At 44.0% G+C, this 24,052-nt stretch overlaps 1 protein-coding gene across 4 annotated transcripts in view; it reads right to left on the reverse strand.

Annotated features, from left to right (window-relative positions):
• Positions 1–1,298: 1,298 nt before the first annotated feature.
• The window catches only part of LOC119170828 (sodium-dependent phosphate transport protein 3-like), an 86,701-nt gene continuing 63,947 nt past the window's right edge, over positions 1,299–24,052 (reverse strand). For 3 of the 4 annotated variants that reach the window (XM_075886601.1, XM_075886599.1, XM_075886600.1), the window contains 3 exons: positions 19,435–19,590; positions 11,769–11,854; positions 1,299–9,136 (listed from right to left, as the gene is read on the reverse strand). In XM_075886601.1, coding sequence (XP_075742716.1) covers positions 8,855–9,136; positions 11,769–11,854; positions 19,435–19,590 — 524 coding nt within the window. In that variant the 3' untranslated portion in view covers positions 1,299–8,854. The remainder of the gene's footprint in view (positions 9,137–11,768; positions 11,855–19,434; positions 19,591–24,052) is intronic. The other variant, XM_075886602.1, reaches the window with a different exon arrangement.

Below are 24,052 nucleotides of genomic sequence, written 5' to 3' on the forward strand. Positions count from 1 at the left end.
ATACAGGAAGGACAGCGAAAACGTCACGGCTGACACTCCCGCCACCCCGTACAAAGTTTACTTCGCGGTGCACCTAAAGAAGAAATCATATGCCTCATGTCTCCAGTTGTGACCATGCAAGAGCTTTAAGAAGCTAGTGCCAATGACCACCATCTCTCTCAACTCTCTCAAGTTAAGCACTTCACAACTACATCATGACCGGGCAAAAGATCTTTGTCAAAAGAGCTGCTGATTTACTTTCATGAGTGAGCTGAACTCTCAGTTGTAAGTGATTTTCTATATGCTAGGGAGAAAGCATTGCCATACTAGCGAATATGACATCTGGCCTACATGAGTCACATTCAGACATTAGTCGCACCAAAGCGTGCCTGAGAGTATTCAGCTGACACATGGACTTGATGTGTAAGTAGGCTTGACATAGGGGTAACGGCTTGCGCTAGTTGGTATGTCGGCACGAGTGCTACAGCGCTAACTATAGACGAGGACAACAAGACAAACAAAGATGTCTTCGTTTCTCTCATTGCTCTTGTTTTCAGTTTGCGCTATAGCACCCATGCCGGAATAAGGCAGAGAGTAATGCCGAAGCTCAGTTAATAAGACCAAACGTTGGCGAAACAATGTGGAGCTCACTCACACATGAAATACACTATTGGCACGTGCGAGAGTTCACCACAATACCTCGCCCTTAGGGCTCACTCGCACTCACACTCATCAGAGCGTTTCTCAACAGGGCTCACTCCGACTCAGACTCACTCGAGCTCCTGCTTTGATCTGAGTAAGTGAGGCTGCGCGAGTTTTCTAACCTATGGTCAAATACATTAGGTGATGAATGGCATTAACACGAATGCCATTTGATCGACCTATGTGGACCCGCACAAATGGCATTATATACCTTATGGCCATATCTGGGAAATTAATGCCATTCTTGGTAAACATGTGGCACGAGTGTAGAGGGTCCACTGCAGAGCTTTTATAATCTGTGCGCTAGTGTGAGTAGCAGCACTAAGATTTTCTTTGTCATTTGCCCTCCGAATCCTCTTACGGGAGTGGTGATGCTTAAGCTCTTTCCATCAATAAATCCAGTATTATTATTTTAACCAGTGAGTGCTTTCACTTTGAATACTGTATGCAGCAATGGCTCTGTAATGCACATTTTTAAAATGAGCCCATAAAGAACATTTAGTTCCACCAACGATACTATTGCCAGAAGCCACAAAATTGATTAACTAGGATTGTAGCCAGTTTGCGTGAGAAATATGCTGGCACTGGTGAGTGTGCCATGAACAGACCTCTCCATCTTCTAGGCACACCATTTTTATTCATGAAAGCTTCAATATTTAAAAAGTCATATGCTAAAACATTGCACAGGTGACTAATTGCATTGCTTTGAGACTGTCTGACCAAAATAAAAAGAAGATTGTCTGCATGCTTTCACTGCATCCAAAGCAACTGACATCTGAACATTTGTCCACAATGTTGAAAAGAGGCAGGAGCTGTGGACAGATGTGAAGAGGCAGAAAAAGACTTCAAAAAAAAGAGCACCAGTTGACAAATAATACAAAGCCAATGGGGAAAACAAGAAGGCAGAATGTGGTAAGACAAAATGTGTTGTATAATCATGTAATCGCACAAACAAGACACTGACTAGAAGTATTTCGGTGCGTTAGAAGAACAAAATAGAAATTGCATGTACCTGACGAAGCTGATTAAAAACTATTGTTACATACACAGCGTAGTGTAAGTTACTTAATGATCAAAGTTTTATCTCAGATCAAAGATGGATCATTCTACATGTTTTATAGGAACCACAGGTGTCGTCCCAAATGAATATGTATGGCTTGAGTTTGTTCTTATCTTGCACAGCCTTCATTACCACCGTGCAACAACTTCTCTAAAGCACTCACTGTGAAGTGTACAAATGCCAAGTGAAATAAATATGCGCACAAGCCATACAGCAAAGTACACAACCAAAAAGAGAAGAAAAAAACATTGACAAACACGTTGCCATCCAAACAAAACCAAACAATGGCATGACAAATTGAGATGACAATACCCCACATTTAGTCAGAGATGCGAAGTCGTGTGCACAGTGACACTACACTTGCCATGACGAAAAACATAGCCACTTATACCAAAGGGTTGTGACAAGTATAGAGATTGAGGTCGCAGTAAAATGTGCTTTAAAGACCTACAAAAATGAAGCTTTGGCTGAACTTCATAATGAACCAGTCGTACAAGCAACTGAAGCTACCTTGACAGGCCTGTGGACTGGTAACAGTATAGTTTTGTTGTTAGCAGCCTTAAAGGCACCAAAATGGAAAACATGTGCAGAGTAGTTCTTATTACAAAGCCAGGTATGGGCATGCCGCTCCTGAGGTGTTGGTGCTGCCTTATAGGGGGTATGCACTTGACGTCATCCGCGAGGATCGCTAGCATCAGGGTCGCCGTTTTGGCGGTCCGCGCGCTGCCACATGCACCCCGCTGAACGTGCTGTGTTCATGATTCCTATGGCAACTTAGATGTCCGGTGACCTCTGGAACACTTCCTGCACGCCAAAGAGCTGGACGTGCGTACGAATGGACATTCAAAATGGCTTGGGGATAGTGTTGCCCCCTTGTAGATTAAGGCTCAGTGCATACCCCCTATACAGCAGGTTTGTGCCTTAGTTGTGTCCAGTATCCAGAAAGGGTAACATTTGCTTTATTGTTTTTTTTACTTCTGGTATAGAAAGCTGTTTTGGCACCTCAATTAAGCTACACTATATGAAATGGCACATTAATGCGGTTTAAAATTTTGTAGCAGTTGGTCTTCAACACAAAACTAAAGCGGTGTAATACAATGATGATCTCAAAAACAAATGCTAGATGACCAGTTTGGCACTACACTTGACAATAAAAACATTTTTCCTCTCTCAGTTGTGTGCCCTGCATTCCACATTTAAAAGGATTATCTGCACGCATGGTGATTATCCAGCAATTACAGAGACACCGCATAATGTTACTAAATCTGCTCAAATCAACATGTCTCAAAAGTTTATTTATTTAGTAAAAACATTTCTGATCATTAATGAAAAAAATGAAGGCCATATGTCACTTTCCTGAACCTCACACTAAAGATTAGAATGCCTGCGGCATACTGGTGCATTGCTAGAAAGCTTTGTATTCTAGACAATTTAGGAAGAAATTGTCGAGGACCTTGTTGGTCCCTAATTTCTGGTGCCTTTGTCATAAGGTGTAGTTCTTAGAAAAAAAAAAGGCCAAGCTAATGCTGAATGAAAACAGCTATGGGGGGCATGTACCTGACAGGCTGGTTGATGCACAGTGTATCATGGATAAAATGCTGCTCGAAATGGAATGGGACGCAGACATTGAGCTGTGCCTGCCTTCACCTCGTCTCATCTCAAGCACTGTTTTTTTTCTCAACTATCCGAGGGAATCAGCCAAAATTATCGCGTCAGTGTAGTGCGAGGTTCTTGGATTTGTCAGCAGCACAGCTACGAGGTCTGCGACAATGTCCCATAAACCACTTTCATGCTCGCATTCGCACAATGCCCCCACTTACTCTGGCCAGAGCTTAAAAAGATGCTGAGACACACTATGACAATGCGACCAAATGCATGTTTTTGACTATTGCACGGGGCAAATAGCACTATATTTTGTGTCCTGCTCAAATGGTTAGGTAACTTGAAAAACTTAGACACTGCACAGCAGAAGTTGCAAAGAAAGAATATTTTCATGTTGTGCTGCTTCGGCCTTCGTACAATGACTCGAAAAAAAAAAAAAAAAAACATTCAAAGGGTACTATTTCTGCAAGCCTTTCTTAGGACACTCAGTTTACTACATTGACACTACACTTACAACAGGGGCATCACACGCATCAAATATTCAACAGTACAGAAAGAGGTAAACAGAAATTCCGGGTAGCAAGCAAAATTATGCAAATTAGAATGCAGACCTAAATACTTCTTTCATGAAAGACCAATCTGTAAAAAGATCTTTAGGTAGCTATATCCTAGTGTGCTCAATGATGATGCTGCATCATAAACTCCACAATTATTGGTACAAAATGCTCATACAAGTATACAATATGCAACATGATTGTCCGAAGTCAGTGGAGTGAATTAATGTAAAGTACAGTCAAACCAAGTTGCATCTTACACTAAAATAAGTTCGCTATATCAAAAAATTCGTTATAAAGATTTATTCCTAACACTATATCTATTGCAAGACTATTTTTTCTTACTTCGTAATTAGCATTATTTTGTCATATCTGTTTTCATTATATCAAGGTTTGAATGAACTTAAAAATGATGAATGACACATGAAAAAAAAAATATGAGTAAAATGCATCATTATGTCTGACTTGTCAAGGCTTAGTTCTTCTAGCTAGGGTATGCAAGACAATGTATGCAGCTGCTGGCCCTTTGGCAAATAGGTTTGCATATATTTATCTTTATCTCTCTCTCTCTCTATATATATATATATATATATATATATATTGTGTGTTGTGTGCGAGTCCGAAGGAATAGTATACAAAAGATATAGTCCCGTCGCTCCCTCAAAAGCAGAAATAAAAATAATCAGAAGCAGAACGTATCCCAAAGCACACTTTTGACTCACACAAGTCCCATCTCACATTAAATACTGCCTTAGATAACAGTAGCTACTGATAACTTAAACCAGACAACAGAATTTGATTGCAGGAGCTAACACATGCATGGAAGAATGATCACTACAACCATAGATGACATAAATGCACATTAAAGTGCCTGGCTGCTTTTCCAATATGAATAATTTAAAATAACATCAAATGTACGAGATGTTGCCGAAGTTAACCTGGCCGCAGGATGAGTGGAAGAAGAATGAACATGAGACAAACACATGAAAATGAAAGTGTTTGCTGAATACGTAAGCTTTTTTTTCATTCGTCACCCTAAGTTAGGCCACTGCCTGGGCAATGCAAAAGAGTAACTCAACAAATTGTTGGGCTCGTTTATGAGATGGAGACACTAGAAAACACATTACTGCCAAAGCCTTTCATAAAAGACATTGATGTAACAGAGAATAAGCTATGAGAGACAACAGTGTGCCTACATTGAAATACAGGCTGACAAAAAAATGCAAACATGATACCTTGCTAATAAGAGACAACTCAAATACAGGATAATTGCTTCCCTGTGCATGTTTCTTATAAAGGGGTGCAACTATTGCCGAATGAGGATGTCACCATTTCCGTAACGAGAGTGTTCCGTCATTGGGGTAGTCATCATGAGCAATGTCATGGATTCAGCAGTACTAGCAGAGTGTATAGTCGTCATGAAGCACTTGCACGACCAATGGCGAGCCCATAACAGCTGCCTTGTTATGCTCTGTCAATGACCATTTTCCTCTTATAAGAAGAGAAACCACCTAATGTCACGAGAGGCTCCTGAAAAACTAGGTCCACAACCTTCACAATAAAAAGTATTTACTAGCCATTCTTATCATATCTTCCTGCCTTTCATCACGACGAATTCTGTGCAGTCATCCCTGGGACTAAGAATTCGGCACACCAAATGATGAGAAAATAACAGGAAATATCGAGCAATGCCACAATGTACAAGCTCTGGGTTGCTTTCTTAAGAAGTTTAGCAAGGTCATATTGTACCAACATACTCAAAATTTGAACAAATTAGCATACCTTTGAAGCTTACAAATTGTTTAGATGCCGCTTTCAAGCATTATAGAATCACTTCAATTAAAAATGCCCAAGCTCAGCGTTGAAGGGACACTAAAGAGAAAACCAGTTTTTCACAAATAGATTACTCACACACAATTCTAAACTTATCGTGCTAACTGAGAGAAGATGCTTGATAAGCAAGAAAATACTAAAAAAAGAAGCTGGTGGCGGCACCATATTGAACTTTCTGTACCAATCACAGTGCTGTCATGTATTTCAACTACTAAGACCAGGGTGTCTACCGATTTTATTTTTTCCAAATTTCCCCGACTTTTCCTGGTATTCCATGATGGTTCTGAGTACATTCCCTGACGAGGAGGCCCGCTTGGAAAACTGTTCGTCATCACAGCCGAAGAACGCAAAATACAAGACAGTCCCAACACACAGGACATACAGGACATAGCGCTGTTTCACTGCCCTCGTGTAATGTGAACGAACCAAACAACCGACTTGACAGGGAGCCTTGTGACTATATGTGTACAGGAAACGAGCTCTCAAATGGCAAGGAAAAAAAATTAAAAAGGTGCTTGCACAAACATGATTTGATTGATATGTGGGGTTTAACGTCCCAAAACCACTATATGATTATGAGAGACGCCGTAGTGGAGGGCTCCAGAAATTTAGACCACCTGGGGTTCTTTAACGTGCACCCAAATCTGAGCACACGGGCCTACAACATTTCCGCCTCCACCGGAAATGCAGCCGCCGCAGCCGGGATTCGAACCCGCGCCCTGCGGGTCAGCAGCCGAGTACCTTAGCCACTAGACCACCGCGGCGGGGCACTTGCACAAACAGCAGGCAGAACTCGATGTGTATCTTTGTATAGCTACTACGTGAGCTTGACCCGGCCGGGCGAGCCTTATTACAATATACTACTTCTGCCGAACCAGAATGCCTTAATGAGCTCGACTGACAGCAACGACGAACGAGCACAAATTTATGGGCCTTAGTAACACCATGCCTTGGAATTATAATATGTTATGTGATCTGAAACGCATGAAATATTCTTTTCTTATTGTTTCTACTTCGTCGATTACTGAAGCTGCAGAAATAGAGATAGTTCATAAGCTTTAATCAAGTGTGAAGATTCTTTTCATGAGAGTCGCGCAGGCTGCTATCAGTAAGTTTTTATGCCCCACCCTAGTTTTTGAAATACTCCTCAAGGATCCCCCGACTTTTCCGGACATACTTAAATTCCCCGGCTATACCAGGTTTTGCAGCTTGGTAGACACCCTCAAGACATACGTAGCCTATCTAGTAGAAAATGAAGCACAATGTCCTCTGAGGATGCCATAGACTTCACAGTTTTGTTGAGGCAACGTCACTCAAATATATAAAAATACATTTTGAAATCCCTGATGTCACCTACGGAGATGTTGATGGTAAATTATAAAATGTGACTTTGACATTGATTTTATTCACAACACTATTAAGGCTATGATGAAAAAATTAAGGACGTTAAGTTTTTGTAATGAAGTTTATCAGTCTAACCAAATCCATTGTTTCACACTAATGTCCCAATAAGCTCCCTACTATGTTGCGATCACAGTAAAATTTTGAGCAAAAGTCCCACCCGAGCCCGCCCCCCCCCCCTTCTAATTGCACTACTAACTTCAAATTTCTGTGCCATACTGGAAAAGCATCCCCCACACCCCTCATGACCTCTGTTAATAAACAAACAAGTCCAGGCAACATTAACTCGCTTGAATCCTGTCCAAGCCAGTACTGCTTAGTAGCCCAATTTTCAACTACCTCCACTTGAAATTTGTTTTCAAAATTATTTTTTTTTCTGTCCTATAAAACGATGGTGGCACCCCTAACTTGGCCCACAACCTTCATTAGGATCTTTACATTTCTGGGAGAAAGAGCATCGAATTAAAGATCTGTACTTCCAACTCAACAATAGAACTTTATAATGCAATTAGTTAGCAAAAGTTAACTCTCTCAGATCTGTGTCTGCTGCCCAGAGTTGTTGCATAGATGTGGGCTCATTGTCAAAGGTGCTTCTGCACCCGGCTTTCCGCATTCTGATCGTATTTCCTTAGTGTTTCATGTGTTTGTTTGTTGACGTTTTAATGCACCACGCCATGAACAGGAGTCTTAGGACTTCTTAGGAAGTCCACGCCCATTTGAGCATTTTTTTTTTTTGATAAACAAAAAACCTTGCTTTCATCAACTTCCATTTTGGTGCCATTCTTGTCAACCACCCCTGTCCCCCTTGACTGACTTTGCTAATAATTAAGACTGGCGGAAGAGGGTGTGCTTGCTTGAAATTTGCCAGAATGTGCAAATTTAAACCTTATTGTCCTAAATTAGCCACAATAATTTACTATTTTTTACTGTTTCTAACCATTTTGCACATAAATATTTCACACATTCTATGGCACTCGGCTCTTACTTTTGATAACTTGCTAAAATGCAACAGTAATGTGTGACATTCCTCAACTTATGCATGTGGTCACTGCAAACCTGAGTAACACCTAAACTTTCTCAAAGAGTACTCCAGAACATTATGAACACAAGGCACTTTGTGACTATGTTTTACTCACTTTCAAACCCACGGTCAAAGCTCAGGCAAGTTGATGATATCGAGAACGGTGCACGAAACACCTCCCAACATAAAAAGCTGCACTTGGGGTGTTCTTTCTTGCGATACGCTTGCTGTTTGTTGTGTTCAAACTAAATTCACGGGAACACAGAACCCGCAACTTGACTGCTGATACGGCCCAGTCTTGAACCCACACTCACCACAAAGATGAGGATTTGCCGCCAATGTCATTGTCACCGGACATGTCAATTGAATATGAGTGCTTCCGATTGCAATGCTCCAAATAAACTAAACAAATGTGCTGCCACTGCTTAATGATGATAAATGAAGAGTAAAGCTTGTGTCATGCAGCACAATCTTGTGTAGATCTCGTTCTGTACAGAGCACAAAATGCTGACCAGCCAAACATACCACCAGGCTTAGCCAACTGCTTAGAATCAACCTTGTGTTTCAAACCCGAACGGGAATCGTGATTGGCACGTCTGCACAGCAGGTTGTAAAACGTTGACCACATCCGTTGCCATCAGTAAAAGCAAGCAGTCTCGACGAAATTCAACAATGAAGCAGTCTTTGAGATCTTGATTAGTGTCACAGCTTCTTGGCGGTTGACATATCTCCGGCATGTGGTAATACTGGCGTACCAAGGAGGGCTATACTTGCTGCGATGGTGCCTTCCTCGGCAGATGCCACTGCATCGCCACAGTTCGATGGCGGAAAAGATTGTTGACGCTTGCCAGTGGCAACACTGGCCGGGTCGGCCCAAGGCTGTCGCTCGGCCGAGCCATAAATTGCAAACACAACACCGCCAACGAAACTAACAGAGGCTGCAAGGTAGAAGATGTGTGTCCACTGCGTCACTTTATCACTTTTCTGAAAAAAAGAGAAATGAAGGAGTGATTATGTTATTAGCCCTTTGAAACGCAGCACTTTCATTTGTAGATGTAACTTTTGCTATTGCTGTGCACCACTGGCACAGGCGAGACCACTAACACTGAACTACTACTAGTGAATTATAAGGGTGAGCGAATGTTCGAAATTGTGAACATATTTTTCGAATTGTGCTTTCGATACCATTTGCACTGACATTACACTACTCTATCTACTTGAACTTCCCGAAGACAAAAATACAGTCTCTGATTGACAGTGGCCCCTCCAGATTTTTATTACCCTTCATTCTATCACACTCTCGCGTTGCGACAAAGCTGCCTTTTAGGCCCTCCTAAAGTCGCAAATGTATTGACTCAAGAAAACGCTGGTTCTAACACGGTGGTAATAGACGTGGCAGAGGCTGGGGCTCAATTAATGATGTTCTGGACCTTGTGTGTGAACAGAAAGTCGGATAAATTGGACGGCCAAGATTTCCAACAGAAAAATTTCGAATGTACGTTTATATACTCCATAGTAGTGTCGAAGGGAGCACACCTTGTCCACCACATCAGTTGGGGTCCCACAGAAGTGGAAAGAGGAGAGGCTGAGGAAACAGGCATCTTTGCCTTATAGTTGTAAGGTGTTATCAGCAATACATTGATTGTGCCAGTTCATGTACGCAAGTACGATAACTCCCCTGCAATGCCTCATTCTCGCTAAGACAATTGTGAAACATCACCGTGCCGGCACTTCATTAACGTATCCAGAAGAAAAACTTTCATGTTTCCATCTCACAACCACATAATGAGGAATCTTCCGCAACTTTTCTCCTGCAATACTGCTTCAAAGTACAGTCGAAACCTGCAATAACAAAATCGGCGGGGAAACCGAAAAATTTCGTTTTTGCGAGAATTCCGTTGTCCCGAGTATGAGACATAAAAACAGTGATACAGCCAGCAGAACGAAAATTTATTGCCAGAAGCCGGTCAACTTACTTTGCCGACCCTTGCCATGCAACAACTTCAAAGCTCTCCCCTCGCACTGGAAAAAGTGGTCCATTGCTACGTCGTCCTCATGTGCGCCGAAGAAGGAGCGAAGGGTGCCCAACGCATCCAAAACAACCCGCAGGTTGTTTGGAGTGTGGCCACTCGTAGTAATCTGACCGTGCCGCCGCTTACAGCTTCGTTGCTTGCTACGAAGCACGTCGCCACGAGTGCGCTAGCGCATCTTTCCTGCCCGCAGTCGCGCTGTCGGTGAAGTGAGGGCTAAAGACAACTCCGATGACACGCCGCGCTCGTAGTACCCTGATTGCGCATCCGCCTAATGCTCCTAACCAAAGCGTAATTATATCTTAAGTGATCATCGAGCCGTGAACACGACACGAAGTAGCAATTTTCGAGAGCCATGTCCTCGCGACGCACAAGGAGCAGACGAAAATCTCCCGGAGCGAGCATTGGGCCAATGGGGAGTCGAGCTGAGGCAACATGGCGGCCACAGCCAATCAAAGGCCTCGAAACGACCTTCAAACATTTGCTTTTTGTGCACTTGTTTTTAAAGGAAGGAGCCAGCTGAGGCGGGAAAGTTAAACACGGAGAAATGCTCTTTCCGATGAGCCTAAGAATCGCTGATTTCTCGTGATTTCCAGAAAAAGTTCCGCTATTTAGGTGGGTGAAATGAATTTCCCGAAGCACTTCTGCACGGTTTTCAGTGTATATATTATAGAATCAGATAGAAAAAAAGTTCCAGAAACAGAAAACTTGATTTAAAAAAAACGATTTTTTTGCCATTTTTCACGATCCCAAAGCCGCGTCCACCCTGATGTAAACAAAAATGGCGGTACCCACGCTAGCGCGGCAAAAGCAGACGTTTCTAAATTTTGAGGGCGCATAACACGCATACGAGCATATTTTCGACAGTTAACCTTTGGCGGGAGGGTAAAATAAGGCTCGCACCATGGTAGAAAATTCGTTAATGCGGGATCGCTGTCCAAAAACACTTCGTTGCTGCGAGATACGTAATACATGGGCTTCTATGAATGTGCGCCGGCGATTCGGAAATATTTCATTGCCGCGGGGATTTCATACTCGTGGGGTTTCGTTGTTGCGGGTTTCGACTGTATTGCAAAAATATTATTTGAGAAGTATACAAGAAATATTTTAAAAATATTGTCAGATTCACACTCACACTTCAGTACTTGAATTCACTTTGTACCCAAAATTTTGCTATTCGCTCAGCTCTTTAAGCATTGTTGTTGCCAAAGGTTTCTCTTTATCCCTTGTGAATGAAATAATTTCTACAAATGAACACTGTGATGAGGACAGTACTGTCTTTAACGAGTCTTTGAGTATGATGCACCTAGACAAAAATTTCAAAATATTTTTGTTAGCGCTTTGGAAATGCTCATTACCAGCACATAGCTATCGCATCTGATTTGAGTAGGTTGTTAATTTAGCTAATGCACTTGCCAAAACATTTTCAATAATATTTCTAAAAAAGAGATACACTGATTTTTAATCCAAATGGTTAAACGTAAGGCGAGGTAACAAGAGCTCTGGAAAGGAAAGAGCATTGCCTATTTTGATGTTCTTTGCTCTCTTTCACTGCTGATAGCCAAGGTTGTTAGCAACAGACTCACCGCAGAGGACGACAGGAGACCAGCAACCAAAGGAGCCAGCACTCCTGTGGTCTGTCCAAATGTTGTTATCATCCCATTAAGGGTAGCTGCATGGAAGAAGTTGGCGAGAAGTTGCAAGTGACTATGCTGCTAAGGTTTTGAAATGTTAATGGGACACTAAAGGCAAATAACAATTTATGTCAGAGTGCAAGATCAATGTCTGCAAATGTCTAAATTGTCGATACACTAGATCCTTGATATATAAAACTTAGATATATCAAATTATTGGCTATATCGAACAATTGAGAAATCCAGCTGAACTTCCCAGGCAGAATTAGGGGACCGGTGCACTCGTATATCGAACTCATGCACAGAGGGACATCCATTATATCAAATGCTACACCGCACTGAAACCCAGAAAGTGCATTTTTCCTAGCAAATATTGATCAATTATCGGCCGCATTCTAACCAGTTCCGGTCCATTTCCGCACGCAGGTGACGAAAAGGCAGTGTTACTCCACCATTTGGTTTGTTGCGTGGCGCTTGCGAGCACAGTTCGATGTGGGATCTACAGGTCTTAACGCATGGGCGTAGTGTTTTTCAAAAAGACCGATTGTCGAGGACACCAATATGAGAATGCGAAGTGACTCAGCGATCTCGTTGCAATGTTCGCACTCCCTTCCATGTTTGTTGGCATGTGATGGGCAAGCGAGCCTGAAAAGCATGGTCTCAGAAATGTGCAACCTCGTCACGTATTTTTACTGTTCTCGGTTTTAAAGGCCTGTCTCGGGGGTTGTGCTTTTTTTAGCTTTTCACATCAAAGCAGCTGAAAGCAGCAGCTACTGGCTATGAAGCCACAATTGACATCGATATTGCTAAGATGTCAATGGTGGGAACTCGGCGTTGTTGTTTGCGACGTGTGGACTTACGTACTTCTTGCCTTGTTCCTGATAAATCCACATACGGGAGTCGAATAGTTGACCCACAAGTAGCAGTAAAAATCATGATTTACACTTGGAGTGACAAGAAGTAAAGCAACCTCGTCAACTTTCATTGGAGGCTAGGTGATGACTTCAGCTGCATCAAGGCAGCTGACAACGGCATGCGGTGCCTCAATGAATTGTGCGACTTATCAGCGTTTCTGGGCCCCATCTTGGACAATGAGCAAATTCAGTGGTGCAAGTGACGACAAAGCTGTTTCTGACTGCGTCAATGCTGAGATCATGGCAGCCGTTGCCACGGAAGTGTACTTGTGCAGTTGTGAACATGCCAACGCCTTCGCTGCTGCCGCTAACCAACCTTTTGTTGCGCTGCAAAGCTGGCATCGGCGTTCCGCGTCAATCAACGCTGTTGTGGCCAAAGGAGCTGAATCCACTTATTTGAAAAGCTTCAATGATATTAAAGATGACTGGAGCTTGACGGCGCGCAAGAAGTAAGACAAGTTTATTGTCATGCGAAATGAAGTGTGGTAACTTGCAGTTCACACCTGGTTCTTCATTACACTTTGAGGGAATCGTTATGTTAGCACTTGTAGCAATTTCCGAGGCTTGAAATGGTTTTTTTAGGCCTCAAATGCACATATTCTGTATTTAGAATTATAGATATATCAAATTATTCGAGACCCCCTTCGAGTGTGATATATCTGGGATCGACTGTATGATCAACAACAGTGCTCTACTAATAGAGAAATCAAGGTGAATGTATGACACCATATGCGCCACTGTCACGAGCAAGAGCCCATAGCAAGAGAGAAGACTATGAGGAGTGGCGCAAAATTTGAAACGGCACAAATTCACGCACCATAACGCGAAGACAAAGGTGCGTGGCCCTAGCTGTGATCGGAATGCAAGCTATGATGAGCTGGTATTGTCAGCGTGGGCTTGCAAGGAGAAGGTCATCTCAACAGCAAGTGCACTGTTGATGAGAACGAGAGGACATCGACTTGGCAACGTGCGACGCAGGCGTCCCGAAAGATGAACGGAGACCTCGACCTGCTTCAAGGGAAGCTGCTCGTTGAGCACCAACCGCTCGTAGCAAGTGCCAATGTTCTTGGCGCAAGCCCCTTTTGAAGCAAGCCAACAAAGACAGGCCCAGGTGGGCTACGTCAGCTCGCACTAACGCGTACTTTCGAAAGCCGCTAGGCCCGACAATCGAGACATCTGCCACGTCACCAACATCAGGCGATGACGACGCCAGGCGACCACGTCGGCAGCGGCAGGGACAGCGACGTTCGTAGATAACGTCGAGAACCCCGACAGGCACCTGACACGAGAGATCAGTAAATTAATAAGAAGCGTGTGTGCTGTGACAAGTAATGTCGAGCAGGAGCACTAAGGCTATAGAGTTTCTGGGTGATATTTGGGACAGTTTAGTCTGTATGGGGGTTTGTTTGTAGGTTAGTTGTAATTTAGTTGGGAGTTATTACTAGTTGTTTTGTACATTTGGCTATATCTTTAAGTGCCGCGAGTGCTTATTACATGGGTTTTGTTGTTAAATCAGTCTCAGTCTATCGCCCGCAGCCTCCCGTAATTCATGACAGCCACGAGTGGGACATTTCTCAAATGATCCCAATGATGTGAGGGCATCCCACTACCATTATTACTGGTAATCAAACAAGCTGCAGCAAAAACAAAAATTCCATGCATTAAAACACGTAATAAAATGCTGCTTGTCAGTTTCTGTTTGATTTATAAAAAAAGAACCACCTGGCATTACCATGAGGAATGGCGTGATTGGTTCAGAAGTTTTGTTTTCCCCTAGTTACGCTGGATAGGTGGTGTCATTCAGCGGGGCCCAGTTGAACCAAACAAGCAGAAAATTGTTAAATGGCTGTTGCTGCTGTGGCCTCTGGTACTTTAACCCGGGAGTTGCTAATATTGGCGGTCGAACAGTAAGGGCGGGCAACATTGGGAGATAGCAGTGATGTCAGAAATACCACTTTCAGGCCAGTGATTTGAAGTGCACTAACGCGATGCGAACCACCTAAACACGATTTTATTTCAAAATAAGCATTTCCTTTGCACAAAAGTAGCACTACGACGTTTCTGGACCGCTATTTAAACAATCAACGTCAACTTCATATTTGCCTTTAGTGTCTCTTTAAATATGGTGATACAGTCGAATCTGCATACAATTAAACCTTCTTATAACGAACCTTCATATATTAAATTTCTCGATATAAGGAAGTTTTTTTATTTCTCGCCGTTACTCCATAAAAGCATATGTATTTGCAACCTCTATGCAACAAAGTAACAGCAGGAGACATCCTTGGTGTAACGAATTTTCGCTACAGACAATCTAGGAATTTTGCCACAGATCTTGTCATTTTGGCACCAGCATGCATTTTCCGCAGTTGCCCAACCACCAACAAAGTGCAAAGTGGAGGCAGCGTGCACGGCACTCCCAGACCTGTGCCTCACGAGCCGGCGTTACTGCCATTCTTGCCGCCATGTGCGCATGCGCAGATGTACCATTCCCCTCTCCAAACCAAACAAAAAAATAAATGTACTTTTGGGTTGGCAGTGCCACTCCTTTAGTTAGCATCACATATATAAGGCTGAGCAGCATACAAAGGGCGCTTTACTGAATAGTTTTCCACGCCATGCGCATGCAAGCATTCAACGTGCACGCTTGGTGTGGCCCTTGAAGACATTCAGGTTCTTTTTTTTCTTTTAAACTCTGACAGCTGTGTCGTCACCATCGAGGGTATGTCAGATTAGGCGCCAATGGAAACTCTCTGACACCATGGTGAAAATGACGGATCTTTGGAGGTCGACTCGTAACGCGCTTCCGTCTTGCGCCGCGAGTTGGCGGGACTGTAGTGTTCGCGATTAGCTCTGAAGCAACATGACGGCACGTTGAATGCGATAAAATGAAAGCGATAGCAATTAACTGTAGCGTTATATGAAGTAAGGCTGGCAGCCATATCTTTTGCATCTGATATCGCCGAACTCCCACAAAACGGTGTAAGCAAATACGGCCTTTAGTACATGTACAGCATTGCCTGTGTATTTGAATTAAGCGCCTTTTTTGATCGCTTTTCTATCTCAGCATGTGCTGCCACACTTAGAGAATATATGTAAATTTTTTTACGCACTGACATTTTTCCTTTGTATTTTTTTGCTTTCCAAAGCAGTGCACTAGCTTATCGCTTGCACGTCCAAGCTCGTAAGAGGAGTGGCTGGGTTAAAACGCACCTTTTTCAATCCTATCTCTTGCTTGGCATGTGCTTCCACACTTTGACATATGACATTTATTCATGCGCTGATGTCCTTCTGTTTCCTTTTTTGCTTTGTAAAGCGTTGCGGCGGCTCTCACTTGCACATTCGAACGCACGTATGCAACCCAGTTGGTTTTCATTTCGTCTTTCATATGGTTACTGCTTCTCACTCCCACAATGCTTATGGCTGTCTGCTTTCTAATTTCTCAAAGGGCAACTGCTTGTGACTTTCTCACTTATTGCACTCCTGAGCGCATGGTTTTCATTTCGTCTTTCATATGGTTACTGCTTCTCACTCCCACAATGCTTATGGCTGTCTGCTTTCTAATTTCTCAAAGGGCAACTGCTTGTGACTTTCTCACTTATTGCACTCCTGAGCGCAATTACATCAGTTTCCGTTCAGCACTAAATTGCACAAATTATGCCGCCGTGGTTGTGTTTCTTGTTTTGGAACTCAGAAAAACTAGCTCCGTGTCGTTGGCAATAAGAAGAAGCACTATTACAATTTTCTCACTCATTTTGCCTTTTGGACAGACACACAACCACACAGTTTTCTATCATGAGGTCGCTCACACAGTTCACTTATGCTACAGAAGTGCGCTCCGGTTGCTCTGGGGCTAAGAAGTCAAGTGGCAATTCTACCATTGTGAACTATTGCCAAAGGCCGAATAAGAATCTCATTCATGAGATGTCAGTTCACCCGGCGAGACTCGGATGACGGCGAAAGAGCGACATCTGGAGAGCATGCGTGGTGAGGCGGTCTGGATCGAATCAAAGATGATTTTGTGTTATGTTTAGTGTAAGAGCAAAAACATTTTTACCGGAAAAGTACTCTGGTGAGCTTATTTTTATATGCATGTCTATGAGCTATATTTAATAATAATATTTATTGCATATTATTGCATAATATTTATTTATAAAAAGTGGTATCAGTGTTATTTTTTAGGATTTTGTTTGATGTTACTACAGTCAAGAGTCCGACGGAATACCATCTGGTCGGGAACAAACATAGTGCAAAATAACAAAAACGCCGACCAAGGTAAAATTTTTCTCAGTGTAGTATATAAAATTCCTTGCAAAGACTGTGAATACAAATATATTGGCGAGAGAGACAGTTGCAAAAGAAGGCTCCGGGAACATTTTAATGACGTTAGGAACAAGAAAGTGGCTTCTAATGCCCTCACAGAACATGCTGCGTCTACTAAGCTCGCTATCGACTGGAATAAAACCTGCATCGTTGCTACAGACAGAAAGTTGTTACCATGATTGCACTTGGAATCCCTGGCCATCCAAACTACTGCGCATGGGCTGAACAGAAATATCGGGACACTTCCCCCTGTGCACGCGCAATGTCTGCAACACGTGATGAAACGTGCATAAGAAGAGCGCACTATGCCATTTGAGGTCACTGTGAACAAGGCTCCTGTGTGGGGAGTGGAAACATCTTTTAATTTTTGCGTATTTTACCTTGCTCGGTGTTTTGTTATTTTGCATTGATGTTACTATGAATAAAACATGTGTATGTAACAACAAAAATGATTTTTTTTTTTCAAACTGCAGTAATGCGAAGAAATTTCAGACAATTTTGTTTGAAATATAATTTTTTGAATGTTTTATGTCAACAACAAAAAAGCACACACTTTTGGACTGCATTTCATGAAAAAATTCGACTCTCAAAGGGTTAGCAATCACTCTGGCAAAAACCTTCTTTTTGTTGTGACACAACGCTTGCTGCCTGCTCATGAGTTAATTAAACCACCTTTGCTAAGAACTGACACCGCTTTACTGCGGCATGGTACCACCATGCAGAGCTATTCATCCAGTCGCACACCTACATGGCTCATGCCGCCACTACTGAGCCACCAGCTCTATATGAGTGTGTAAGTTTCTACGTCCTTCATGCCTCCTTCACTGCACACCGTGCATGGGTGCGGCAAGTAGCCCGTGTGTTTAACGCAGCTGGCACAAGCATTTTGTGAGCAACGCGCACTCTAGGTCCTATGACACTTTGCAGTCTAGAACAACGATGTACGGCACACTTCAGTAGTCACTGAATGAAACACGCCACATACACTCTCTGTCAGGGCATCGGCGTTACTTGGTGTTCGCGCCGCCCAACAACTTTGAGCTACTTTCATTCTAAAAGAGAGGGCATGCAAATTAGCTCCACTCTCTGCTCTGTACTTTTTTTGTTCATACAAAGCGACATGCATTTCGAAGCGGTGTCGTACAATGCGGCAGTGGTGCGACTCCGAACGGCAACATGGTGCGCTTGTACCACAGTAAATCAGGGGTTTACACCGCGGTCTCAGTCTACAGATAGCTGCAGATGACTGTCATAAAATCCTTAGTGATGAGAAATAAATGCACCTCATCGTTGACTGCGGCCTCACCACCTTTTTCCTAATGTTTATCTGTGAAGACATCACCGTAATCGTGTGAAAGTCGAAATCACTGATAGACCGATATCTGCCATTGTCGAAAAGATGGAAGACGGTTTGCTGCACACGATTTGCGACTCCAATAAGTTGAGGGACGTTGTGAAGTTTTTATGCGACAAAGATTCATTATAATCATTGGATCTTGCAGTTGTGGCTGCGTGCATACCAACGCATTGTTTTGATTCAATGTAGATGGTAGTAGTCGTAGAGAATAGCAGCAGGAAGTGTTGCAGCACGAGCTGGCCAAAAGGCGAAGTGCAGCATTTTATTATTTTTTTTTCGTTTTTACTCACTGCCGTCCTGCCATTGAACGAATGCCTAGAAAGTCAGCGACCTCGCATCTGACATCTGCATGCAGTGCTTCACAATATAAGACATCCTCGTTACAAGTTCACTACAACTTGCACATTCCTCTCTTGTACTCAAAAGACCTGTTTTAACATTATTTTATCCCTTCACGTATGACACATTTTTCACTGCGACTGTATCAGCGTTGTTCATTCTAAAAGTAAAAGACTTTTAAAAAATATTTGCTAAATGACGATGCAATTTCAATGAACAACAGAGCAAAATTCTAAGAGCACCGAAATATCGTTATAACCAATAGACTGTTATATCTGGGTTCGTTATGAGTGGGTTCGACTGCAAATAATGTACAGTGGGAAAACCCAGAAAATATGTCCAGTTACTCGATTTAGCCTTTTCTTTTTCGTGTGCTGCCCTCTGCTGTGTTAGTCGAATTTCGATAAGGGCCGAGCCATTCAAAGTAGACAAAATGAAAGCCTCAGATATGAAGCGGCAGTGCACGACTTTTCCACTCCAGAAAGGATGCCCACACCACAGCATAGTGAAAGAGGTAGATTGCACAAAGGCCATTCCATTCAGGCTAAAACACAAACCAAGCTTTTTTTGTTAAAGAACCTGGTAGAAGCGAGATGAAACGTTCAGTACTACCCACACCCCAGGCGAAATTCTCTAATGAATGAATGCAGCATACGTATCAATTGTGACAAGCACAGCAAAGTACCTGAGTACATGGGAGCCATATCGACAACTGCAGCTGCGTTGCCAGCTGTGAAGGCACCCAAGGTGACCTTGCCAATTACCAGCAGAAACAGCACGAGTGAACGGTTCGTTCCCGAAAAAGTCAGGCACAGAAGGCACAGCGATGCACCAAAGTTCGCTGCAAAATAAAATGTTCCAAACATTGCACACGTGCCAAGTCACTGAACAACAAAGTGTGCCAGGATGGCGGACTGTCTATTAATGTGTTAAATTTACAGAACTTCATTCCGAGGCGCTCTATATTCTTTTGCGAGAAAATTAATAAAATTGTAATATTTTCATTCATGTATTTTTCATGATCAAAATTGAGTAGTGCTTTATTAAACGTGTTTATTCTGATTTCTGTCATGTTCTCTTATTGTACAAGAAATAACCAACTCTCACTTTCGAAATATGTAGGCAACTCGATATTAGTTACCGTATTTTTCGGTGTATAAGTCGCGTTTTTTTTTCTAAATTTTTCGTGGGTGCGTCTTATACAACGATGCGACTTATATACATTCAAAATCGAGTTGGATGCCACGGCTTGGGTGGCGCTGTTTACGTCAAGCGGGCATCAAAATGGCGTCTACGGCGCTTCACCGCCTTCTGCGATGCACAGAAACCACATTTAAAAAGAAAGTAAGATTAACGGTAAGTTAACACCCTAAAGATAACGCAGCTATGTAGTTTTGCACAAACAAATAATCAGAGGGGTGAAAATATGGAGCTATTTTTTAAATTATAAATTATGGAAAGCAAGTTTGGATTTCAGAGCCACTTCCTTTACCGTCACTTCCGTCCGCTATAACGTCTTCATTGCACTCGCTGTGTTGCTGTTGCTGCGTGCGTCTCGTGTGTTGTGTTGTGCGTCGTAGCATAGAGCCGGTAGCGCCGTAGAACCTCGCGAACCATGGCGCCACTTGGAAAGCAAAGTCGGCGAAGCTATGACGCCAAGTTCAAGCTGCGCGCTGTTGAATTTGCCGAAAACCACGGGAACAGAGAAGCAGGGAGGCAATTCGACGTCAGTGAAAAAATAATCCGTGACTGGCGCAAGGCCCACAGCGTCCTGCGGACGATGAAGTCGACAAAGAAGGCCAACCGCGGCAAGAAGGCGTACTGGCCGGACCTCGAGCGTAGCCTGCGCACGTGGGCACTGCAACAACGAGCCGAAGGAAGAGGGCTGTCAAAAGTGCAGCTGCGCCTGAAGGCGAAGGCTCTGGCAGCGGAGAGCAATGTTACGGGATTCAATGGTGGTCCGTCGTCGTGTTTCCGCTTTATTCGACGGAATCAGCTGGTTATGTCAGCCCGGACGGCAGTGTGCCAGAAGCTGCCCGACGACTTTCAGGCCCAACTGGACAACTTCAGCTCATTCGTGAGAAAGGAAGTTGCGAAGAAGAATGTCAGCGCGAGCCACATCGTTAACATGGATGAAGTGCCGCTGACATTCGCCATCCCGCTTGGGAGAAGCATCGCCGAAAAAGGCTAGAAAACTGTCACGGTGAGGACAACAGGCCACGAGAAGTCCCACTTCACCGTTGTGCTCGCCTGCTGCGCGGACGGCACAAAGCTGCCTCCCATGCTGATATTTAAGCGGAAAACCTTGCTGAAGGATAATTTCCCTCCTACAGTGGTGATTCAGGCGAACACAAAAGGTTGGATGGACGAGGGAATGATGAGTGTGTGGCTTGACCGCTGTTTTTCCCGTCGACCAGACGGATTCTTCCACGTGAAGCCAGGAATGCTGGTAATGGACAGTATGCGGGCACATATCACCGATATTGTCAAGAAAAAGATCAGTTCAAAGAACTGTATGCCAGTGATTATTCCCGGCGGCATGACGAAGATGCTTCAGCCGCTTGACATTTCTGTAAATTGCAGCTTCAAGGCAGTTCTGCGACTTCCGTGGGAAATGTGGATGTCGGAGGGAGAACACCGCTTCACAAAAACGGGGCGCATGAGACGCGCAGAGTTCGGCGAAGTGGCGAAATGGGTGAGTGACGCTTGGGAGTCAATTTCTGCGAAGACCATTGTGGCGGGCTTTCGCAAGGCCGGTTAGATCCCTTGCGCGGCCGATGGCGACGTTGAAGAGTCCGATTCGAGCGAGTCGGAGGACGACAGTGATGTGCCAGCAGTACTGCAACCAGAAGTAGCTGCATTGTTCGTGAGCGACTCGGAGGAAGACGACTTCGATGGCTTTGAATAAACGTCACCAAGCTATCGGAATAATAAAGGTACTTCTGAAAGTATTGTTTTTATGTGTGTTTAAAAGCGCTCGCACGCGTGACTGCCGATAGCTAGAAACGTGCAAAAGCGTTGGCCGTCGCAAGCATGCATTTTTGCAATGTATTGTCATGACGAGATACTTAAATGTCGGTGGTCGGATGAGCAAGTGCGTCTTCTACACCGGTGCGACTTATATACATTTTTTTTTCAGAAAAACTGCTATTTTGAGGGGAGTGCGACTTATACAAGGTTGCCACTTATAAACCGGAAAATACGGTATATACAATCTAAACAAACAGAAAAGAATGCCAACAGTGGTCCATCCTAGACAGCCAGCATACAATGCTGGCACCACCATTGTATAAGGATGGCAATAAAGGTCCATCTTTCCCACCCTATTGACTAGAGCTATCTTTGCCATTATTGGGCCCCCACTGGCTACCAATATATGACCAACACACATTTCTGTGCAACGAAACCCCAAAAGACAATGTGGGACCAATATTCCAGCCTATGCTTACCAACCTTGAGCCAAGATCATTCTAATGCCAGCATGCTGCCCAGGTAGGAGCAGCATATCTTTTCACGTCAAACTCATGCCACATGCAGAATCGGTGCTATGCTTTTGCCCCTACAACAATGGCACTGGCGAAATATGGCGTATACCAGGAGTCAGCCCAAAGCACGAAGCAGACAATGGCCTCAAAATTTTATATACAGTGAAAGCTCGTTAATTCAAACTTCAATAATTCAAATTTATGGATAATTCGAACTGTAAGTTATGGTGAGGCCAAGCTCCATACAAGCCTTCGGGACCGAAAATCAGCCAAAAAATCGAGTTTTCGCGGACCTTCTTTTCGCGTTCCCGACATCATTGCGCACCTGTTTACAAAATTTCATAGCCGAATACCATCAACTTTTATCGTTATTCAACTTTAAAAAACCGAAAACGGGCGTCCTGCCCTTTAAATTGAGGGCGAATAGCGCAGGTTTCGGCTCTACGATACGCGGGAACTGCGCGCTCGATCGGCGCCATTTTGGTCTTGTTTGAAAGAACGCGTTTTCAGCTGTTTTTTTTATTCAGTAAGCAACATTGAGCGTTTCCCCGACTCGAAAAACGGGGCCTCAAAGACGAAGAGCCGCGCTCACTGCCATTGGCTAAACGGCGCACGTGACTGAAATGGCGCTTTCCGGTTGGCTGGAAGCTCGCGGCTTGCGCCTGCATACGCGACCCGACGTCATTTTGAAAGGGTTACCGCTGTGACACCTCGAAATCGGCAGAGCACTCTGAAGCTTCTGATTGTATCGCCATGCCTGGAAACGCAAAAAAGTATCGGACCGTGCACGCATTTGGTCGCAGGAAACGCAAAGGTCGTGGGAGAAAGTCTACGAAGTCATCAGAGCCCTTGGTTGACTCCGACGAACGATGTGTCGACGCTCCGCGGCCGTTCAGCGATGGTGCGACCGAGCGCGTTGCCTCCGACGACGATGACGGTGAAGCGAACTCCGGACGACTACGAATCGACGCCAAGGTGGTGACAAACGCCGAAGTTGAAGAAAATCATGCCCAGGAGAAAGCGACGCTCGACCGGCTTTCATCGGCGCCAGCAACTGCACGGAAAATTGACTTTTTCACCGCGAGTTGTAGCGAGGCAACCGCACAGGACTCGGACCACGCTGCTCCTTATCTGCTTATGCATCTAGATATCCTAAACGCGATAATGGGTGCCTTGTGTTGCAAAGCCTGCCACGGACCGGCTACGATCGTCAGAGGGGATCGGGACTACGGACTTGCCGTGAAAGTGCTAGTGCAGTGTGAAAGGTGCGGCGAGATCGCGAATGAATGGACTTCGCCCCGCGCGAACGGCACGAAAACGTGCAATTCGTTTGAAGTAAATCTTCTCGCTTCGAGGGCGATGGTGGCTACCGGCAACGGCCAAACGAAAATAAACGATATTTTCGCAACAATGGGCATCTCACACCGCGGTATGCACCACAAGACGTTTCAGCGGCAGTTGAAGAACACGCTGGCACCCCCTGCAACGCGAGCGGCTGAGTCCGCTATGAGCGAATGTGCGGAAAAGGTTAGAACAATTTATGATGACTTGTGCTTCGGCCACCGGGGCAATATTGCCGTTAGCTACGACGACACGTGGAAGACGCGAGGCCATTCTTCCCACATCGGCGTGGGCACAGTTATCGAATTATTTAGTGGCTACGTGTTGGACTACGTCGTTCTTTCCAACTTTTGCCTAGGCTGCGAGGTGGGCCCAAAGCCTAGTAGTGAGGGCTATCAAGAATGGAAGGCTAACCACAAATGCCAAAAAAATACGAACAGCAAAGCGGGGCAAATGGAAGTGGAGGCGGCTCTAATT

Source organism: Rhipicephalus microplus, chromosome 2 (assembly GCF_043290135.1).
Source record: "Rhipicephalus microplus isolate Deutch F79 chromosome 2, USDA_Rmic, whole genome shotgun sequence".
Taxonomy (NCBI): Eukaryota; Metazoa; Arthropoda; class Arachnida; order Ixodida; family Ixodidae; genus Rhipicephalus; species Rhipicephalus microplus.